The sequence below is a fragment of the Mya arenaria genome, chromosome 13 (genome assembly GCF_026914265.1).
Source record: "Mya arenaria isolate MELC-2E11 chromosome 13, ASM2691426v1".
Lineage (NCBI taxonomy): Eukaryota > Metazoa > Mollusca > Bivalvia > Myida > Myidae > Mya > Mya arenaria.
In genome coordinates, this window is record NC_069134.1 from 34734449 (window position 1) to 34743035 (window position 8587).

Genomic DNA, 8587 nt, shown 5'->3' on the forward strand with positions numbered 1-8587 from the left:
AAAAACACACGCAGTAACACACATGTCAAGAGGTGACATGTGGGATCTTTTTTTATCTGGTGGCCACGACTTGCCAATTCGTTCCCACGTTTTAAGTATGTCGTGACTTACCCCTAAGTCGTGGTTTCAACATAGTAAGTCATTGGAATGAGTAAGTTAGTCGTTGCCAAGAGATAAAAACAACAACAAACGTATCACCGCTATGCCACCGTACATTTATGAGTGTTTCGGTTCATCTAGATTACCATATGCACGAAGGAGAATCGACCCCACGACAATCTATCTTGATCCCATGACTTAGTTATTTCTAAGTCGTGATCACGAGATAATTGTATTTACACGTGTCACCCCTTTGCTACCGTACACTCTTGCTCATTACGAATCATCTTTATATCACGAATGAGAATCGAGTACCATAATATTCACGAATAAATTGCAGCAGATGCGTTCAAATTTGACAAGAAAAATCTGTTTTCTTCAGATATTAATTTATTTTCTTAACACATGTGTTGTGAATGGAAAGCGCATTACTTAACGCTCTAAATCTGTATCTTTTTGCTTAATACTGTATTTAGGTCTTGAAACTTGAAACAGTTTCATGACCGTAGGCATTTGAATTGTATAACTTCAATTTGTCAATTATAAGACACCTCTTTGACTTTGATGACCTGCTGTAAAGTGCGTATTCGGACGTGTTTTTACTTTCATGATCTGCTGTTGTCATTAGGTACTGAAAACGAAGAAGTTTATAGCGGATCGGTTGATGAATTGTATGTCTTCTCTTCGTCAATGTCTAAACAGCTTTTTGACTTTGAGAACTTGGCGACGCTATTCTTAGCAACACAAAAGATACCGATAAAAATGTGTAATTAATGTAAATTCCGTGCATTTCAAGGTGTTTAGATTTTTTTTAATTAAAATGCACTTATTCTATCCTCGAAATTAAGCGCACTTGCTCTACTTTATAAGTGAGTACTACGGCTCGAATCTTCTTCCTGATATAATACTATACATACTATTCGTATCATGAAAAATTAAAACGTAGCGGAATGGTTAAATAGAAGTATATGGAAAAATACACAATATATTTTCATTTTAATAGCTTATACATAAGAAGTTGTCTAATTTGTAATAGTAAGAACACGAACATCATTAAGTGAAACGGACAACAAGTATTCCTTACCGAATTCTTTCACTTCGAATGGAACAATTGTTTCTGTATCGTACTGAAAAAAAAAATCAAGAATAATCAATATATCAGCAAATTTGTTCTATTAATGGTTTAATTGTGAAGAATTTGTTAACTGAGGAAGGATATTAAAATTAAAATGTTGTGTTTTATGAAATAAGCTGGTTTCTAAGGATTGTTCTAGACAGTTTCTTTTGGCAACTTCTCCATCAAGAGCTTGCTAAGATGATATAAGCATGTATTTAGATCATGTATTATATAAGCTTGAATTCTATATAGGTCACGTTGTTTGAGAAAGCGAAACCAATCTTTTAACTTTTTCACAGTGTCTTGGACAAGATTTACGATTGCTTAAAATATGTAATGTGCATGTGTGATTTTAAATGTCTTAAGGAGTAAATACCTTTCCTGGCAAATACGCTCTAATGGTCCATTCACCGATTTGTGGGTACGGGGGGAGTGAGAACTTGTGTCGGTAAAAGCCGGTCTTGCTGCCAGTAAAGGTCTTCCGGTCCACGGTCATCACCTCTGCACCACCGGCGACATCAGACGATGGTGTCTTGAAAAGAGGTGAACTATCAACATGGCATTTTACCTTCTCTGTATATAATAATCAATTATGAAACATATAGATCATGGTTTTCCGACGATGTTTATTTGCACTTTAATTCTAGACATGAACTCATTTTCTGACAATGAAGCATGCACAAACAACGTGATAACTCTATGTATCTAGGCACATGTTTATCTTGTAGAAAAAAAAAATATCAGATTTCTTTCCAAGTAAATTGGGTTATCTTTTTAAACATCTGTTTTCAAAACTATTCCAAGAAATAGTTTGGTTCTGTGAATACACAAAAACAAATTAAATAGTAGAGCCAAGAAATAAATTGTGCGATTATTGTTTGTGATACAAAATGTGCAGAGTCGTTAAAAAGTTTTCGCGAAAGCGTTCGTGCGTAACTGCAAGCTCGCCAATGCAAGTGCAGATATGTGATTATTATATAAAATTATTTATTTATCTCATGACCATTTTAAGTTGATTAGAAAATGTATCAGACCTTCTCATTATGTCATATTTATAAACATATAAAACATTTTTTTGGCACCGTATTAATTCTGCTACTTATATGCGTGTATTAACACTTCAGTTGATTCTTACTCAAACATCTATATCGAAGCATTTTGATCGTCTTGAGATGAAACTTACTTGAACATCTATGTATGTTTTTTTTTTTAAATTTTACTGAGATGATACTGATCTATTTCAAATGATACTTACTCGAATATCTATGTAGACATTTTGATCTAGAATTGGCTTTAACGATTCATCCATTGCAAGCACACGAACATTCACTGTAATTATAATAATAAATTTAAGTAAGTTATTTTGTTTGAAGGCAATTTAACACGAATGTGAGCAAAGAAGCGTTTTGGAATTTGCTTTAATGTGGTATGCTGTAAAACAGGCAACTTATAGCAAATCTGTTTGTCTGCATCGATAATGACATACCATCTTCCCTAGGCGTATACAGTGGTTTGTCCGTCTGTACGATCAGGTAGCCAGACTTGTAACCTATGACAATTTCTCTTGAAGACTGGCTGCCATCCGGGAAATCGGCCACCATTGTAACATGGGTTGGTTTCTGGTCCTTCTTCTTTGGTCCGGCTAATTCTTGATACTGAATGACGTTTTCTGCCGTCACCTTCATGGTAATCGTATCGCTGTTATCTGTGGAACAATGTCTTGAGGTTTAATATTAGAGACGAATACATTACACGAAAAGCATCTTTGAATTTGCTTGAACTCAAATGTTCATATTTTAAAGTACTATGGGCAAAGATGAAAAAGACAAATGGACAAAATAATTCACCCTTTAAAATTAAAAGCAATACTTTTAACAACGTTGGTAAATTTGACTTAGTTCTTAGCAATTGGCTCAATACAAACAGCTCACAAAATCATGAGCATTTATTACCTTGACCCTTAACATAAGCTTGCCCCTGAGCAATTATAACGTCACCTAGAAGTAACTTGATCTGAAATGGACAATAAGCTCATGTTACAAAATATCGTTCAAAATAAGACCATACAGGTAAGGACGTTCCGAGCCATGTTTGGCTGGTTTTCAGTATTTGTCTCAGTTGAAATTAGGAGCAATCTGGCGAACCGGTTATAAAGCATCGTTCTTTTCCGAAAACGATGAAACTAAATAAGTTTGTCTTTGACTTAAGATATTCAATAAACCGTATTAATTAATTTACCATGACGAAAGTGTCCTTATGATTAAGATCCTACATATAGTCGTCAAAGATAAATCATATACAAATTTTAATGGTTTATATAAGAGTGAACAAAATTTGACATCAAAGTGACATTGAATACCACGCTAGATATTGATTAATGAAACATGTTATTGGAACTATACGAAGTATCCCAGAAGCGCTAAACACCTACTTCAATCTTGGTAAATGGTATTCGCATTAATCAAGCATGTTGTATGAAATATTGTTTTTTGTCATCATCTCATCAAATGACAATCTTTTTCAGAGCATATCCCTGATTGTTTGCAAACGATGACACTTGTTACGTTGCTAACCACCAAAGCAATATAAGGAAGATGGAATATGTTTGCCTGATATATTCTTTAAAACGTAGGTAAAAAAGCCTCCAACCTGAACATTTTTATTTTCCGTGTTTCCAAGGACTCCCACTACGACCGTTTCCTCGTGATTGAGGCGGAACACATTGGGTGTCACCGCATACCAGTAATCCCTGTAAAGTGTGCATAGTTTTAGTAAGTATTAACTGTAAACGTTGATTTGAACCACACACAAGAAATCCAGTAAAGTGTTAGTAGTTTTACTCAGTGCGGTTTAACTATTGTTGTTTTCTTCTCCAGTTAAACCTTAAAGTGTGAAGTTTGACATAATTTAGTGTAAACATCGGGAACTACCACATACCATTTATCTTCGAAAAGTGTGTGTAGTTTAACTTGGTGTAGTGTTAACATTGGATTCTACCACATGCGACTTGAAGGGTGTGCATAGTTTTATTTAATACAGTGTAAATATTCGGTTCTACCACATACCAGTAGTCGACGAAAGTGTTAGTAGTTTCAAGAAGTGTAGCGGAATTTTACTCCCAACGGTTGATTCTATAATACAACATACCAGTGATCCACTGATGAATCTTACTTATGTAGTTTAAACATTGGGATCTTTACCATATAACAGTGTATGAAGTTTTGCTTAGTGAAGTGTAAACTTTGGGTTTCACACCACAATCCAGTAGTTCTTGGAAGTGTAACTAGTTTTGCTTCGTGTAGTGTACACGTTATATTCTAAACAACATATCAGTAATCCATGGAAGTAATTATAGTTTTACTAAGTGCAGTTTAAACATATCTATACCACATACCAGTAACCCATGCACTTGTATGTATATTCACCTATTGAGGTGTTAACATTGAGTTCCACTCCACAAACCAGAGATCCCTGAAAGTTTGTGTAGTTGTGCTTAATTTAAACGCTATATATTTTACAACGATTGTGAAGAAAGCTATGATAGCTTATACTAAGTCACTCTCGTTGGCACGATGTTGCGCGAGAGTGTGGTCTTGTGGTGTGGGGGCAACCGGAGTACCCGGGAATCCAACCTGTGCTTAGTCTTATGTATTCATTAGGTTACACCACATACCCGTATATCCATAAACATGTCACTCACTATAAGAGAGCAAACAAATCACGTGACTAAAAAATAAGAAAGACCACGATGAAGTTGGCCCAACGAAACGGATTTATTTTTACTTTTTTTTAACGGGAATCGTATTTAAAAAAGGCTTAGCCCGACGTTTTCTTTTTGATTTCGGATTTAATTTGATATGATGTCTGACATTCATAATGTTTATTTTAGGAGAATATTCAAGAACAGATTTGGAATCGGCTACGAAGCCGATCACACTGTTTGTTTAACTTAACAATGATATAACGGAAGTTGTAAACAATTAATTTATGGAAAGATCTAACACGTCGAAAGACCGCATGTTTTTAATTAATTTTGAATTCAGGCAACTTTCTATTTTCATTTGGTAAACAAAAAGTCTGGCAGCTTATGAATTCCATAACATTTTCGTTACGGCCTCTAAAATATAGGGTAAAACACCGAGAGGAGCCATTTTGTTCCGCACTGAACATGCCACTCACTTAAAATTATGCAAAGATAATTTATGTTCGACCCACTGCATACGCATGGCTTTTTCCTGTATTTTCACTGTATTATTAGGGAACTGTGTCTGACTTAAAAGGCATTAGACGTCAACGGTAAGGGCAACAATATTTAATTGTTTGTGTCAGCTAACCAGAAAAGAAGAAATTAATCAATTACTGACATGCATTTAAAATCCTGTGTTATTGGGTTATAAAATCATTTACATTGAAAGCTATTTGACGGGGTTTCTCTTCCGAAATATTGGCTTAGATAATAGTGAAACTAAAGAAAGCATTCCAGCAGGCAGAAAGACATGTACAACATCAAGTAACGTTCTCTCCAAAGTTCATTCTGCTGTCACACAATGAAATTTTGTTCATGAATATATCTATTCTACAGCGTTAAACTAAAATACTGTAGAGACGCAATAGTTTATACAGTTGTTCGTGTACATTAATTGTTGATAGCAGCATTTATTTCGATCCCTATCGCCATTTTGTTGAATATAATACCTCACAAGGTGCTTTATTCAGCGTACTGGTTCATACGCGTCAAATAACGAAGATGCAAATCACTTATTGGCGGAAAGTTCTAATTTTCTTAAAGCACAACAATGGCTCCCGAAAAAAATACCCGATCAATCACCAAAAGGTATAAGGTATTGAGGAAAAATAGGCTTGTTAAAATATTAGTTCGCCTTATTATTTATCATAAACAGATTCATGTTGATTAACTATTATTTCGTTCTAATTAATTCTTGATATTATGTAATAATAAATAAAAGTTAGGGCGTTTGCATTCCATTCGGAACTCCTCGGCTTTTATCGAAAACAACCTCGGATGTATGCCAATACATCAGTTGAAGTAGTTCGTAAATTTTTAAATCATATCATTAATTAAATTTAGTGTTTTAGAGTTGTATTCATTGATCTAAGTTTAAACTGATTGCCAGGGAAGTAAATTATTGCAAACATCATTGATTCCCAAGAGTTAAGTCAATAAGTTTAACTGCTAGATAAAATTACTACGCGATCTACTTGCAGCGGACTTAAACGTACCACTCTATGAGTATGTAAACCGTCCAAATACATCCGAAGTTGTTTTCGATAAAAATGGCGAGTAGTTGCGAATGGTTTGCAATCTTCAAAGGTTCATGCTTCTACTTTTATCAATTAAATTTACCTTTAATAGCTTATAAATTGACTTCACAGATGGACATGAGCTTTGCACGTTGGAAAAGGTCGGTTTTAATCAGATGACCCTTTTTATCAAATATTTGCGTTTTGATGTTCCAATCTCACCTTGGGCGTTCAAACGTGGTCACGTGATATTTGACTGCATCTCAGTGTAAGTATCGGTTAGTTTGACATTATACATATTGGCATGTATGTGACGTCGTGCGAGATAGCATTCGGAGCTCTTTGGCCATTTTTATCGGAAACCACATCGGATGTACGCCGGTACATCAGTTGAAGTAGTTATATCATTAATGAACTGTATTGTTTTAGAGTTGTATTTATTGATCAAAGTTTAAATTGATTGTCAGTGAAGTAAATTATTGCAAACATGATTAAGATTCCCAAAAGTTAAGTCATAAAGATGAACTGCTAATTAAAATAACGACGCGATCTACTTGCAGCAGACTTATACTTCATACAATTTAAAACAATCTTGTGAAAATGATTACAACTACAGTATTATTCGCAGAAGGGCTGATTAGTTATATTATTATGATGTAGTATCGTATTATTGGCCGAGTTTGCTGAACATGGCCAATGTACTTTTAATAATATATATTTGAGTTTGAAAAAAAAAAATTGTCATTCAAACATTACAGATTAAATGTTTGGTTATATAACCACTGGGCTTCACATGTTTTTTAAAAATGCTGTATTTTTTTTCATTTTATACAACGTGTATGATTCTCTCAAGTCTTTTCATATACATGTGTATTGCATATTTTAAACTTCATATGTAAAATAATTAAATATGTTCCAGTTATCAGTTCGTGCTACATAATACAAGCAATAAATAATAAGTAATACAACTTAATGCCATTTTTAACAATGAATCTAAAGTAGAAATAAATTTATATTAAAGCTCCTAAATAATTTTTGCTCAATCTTACAGAAAAAAGATATGAACAGGAGATGCTAAATTAAATGGACTTGATTCCTTACGAAGTATTTTTATTTGAGACCTTTATCGTTCCCTTTAAAAACGCATTTTTATGAACTACATTTTTTCCGTACACAAAGATAGCAATTTACAGTTTTAACTGCAGTGGAAAAGATAAAGATTGATAAAACATGATCTTACTTTGCGTAGCAAGCTGGTATCAGGACTCCACACAAAATTAAACTTAGTTGAACAACAACCATCTTTACATTTCGCGTGTAAAACTGTTAATGATTGTAAACTCGCTAGAGAAACTGCGCTTCTTTGTTCGCGAGGTAATACCGCAATTCTATTGGTCGACCGGACAGCAAATGATCGTGGTGCGTTAGGATTTCCAAGAATCAGAGCAAGGTCGACTGATAAGCCATGTCAGTTTATCAACATTAGTTTTCTAGGAAAGTGAGATTACTTTCGCTTGAAATCGTTTGTAAACAAAGCAAAGGCTTGAGTTCCAAACTGGCTTATCTGCAAGCGAAGATATTGCACATATAAATCTTTTTGATTTCTTAGACCAGGCGCTGTTCAAAGTTCAGTCGTCAAAACCGAATGATTTTCAAGAAAACTGAAACGAGGTTAAACTAAAAAGCATGTTAATTTTAAAGACTACAAGTTATGTTGCGAAGTTACTACTGCAGTACTTGGCGTTTGAACATGTATTTGTAATATTTGAAAGAAAGGTTACGGTAAAGATATTTGAGTGTCTGTAATATGGATGTTAAAGCTGCACTCCCTAACATTTACCATTTGACAACTTTTTTTAATTTTTTGTCTCGAAATGAGCCAATGTATGCGCACATATCTGCAAACCAGTGATATAAGACGGCTGATAAAAGACCAGATTGCAGATTTTCATATTAACGTTCTAAAACTATTATCTTATGGCTGAAAGCGTTACTAACGGTTTAAGAAGAATGCATAAATCATCAATTTTTGAACTTATATATGAACATTATTTTTTTGTCAGCAGTCTTAAATCACTGGTTTCCATGCACTTTTGCATTAATTTGCTC

At 34.1% G+C, this 8587-nt stretch overlaps 1 protein-coding gene across 1 annotated transcript in view; it reads right to left on the bottom strand.

Moving 5' to 3' along the window:
* LOC128213154 (complement C5-like) overlaps positions 1-7850 on the bottom strand; it is a 46781-nt gene extending 38931 nt beyond the window's left edge. The window contains exons 1-7 of the mRNA XM_052918705.1: positions 7719-7850; positions 3866-3965; positions 3169-3229; positions 2703-2921; positions 2472-2545; positions 1593-1748; positions 1184-1226 (exon numbers count right to left, since the gene is read on the bottom strand). Coding sequence (XP_052774665.1) covers positions 1184-1226; positions 1593-1748; positions 2472-2545; positions 2703-2921; positions 3169-3229; positions 3866-3965; positions 7719-7780 — 715 coding nt within the window. The 5' untranslated portion in view covers positions 7781-7850. The remainder of the gene's footprint in view (positions 1-1183; positions 1227-1592; positions 1749-2471; positions 2546-2702; positions 2922-3168; positions 3230-3865; positions 3966-7718) is intronic.
* Between the last annotated feature and the right edge of the window lie 737 nt (positions 7851-8587).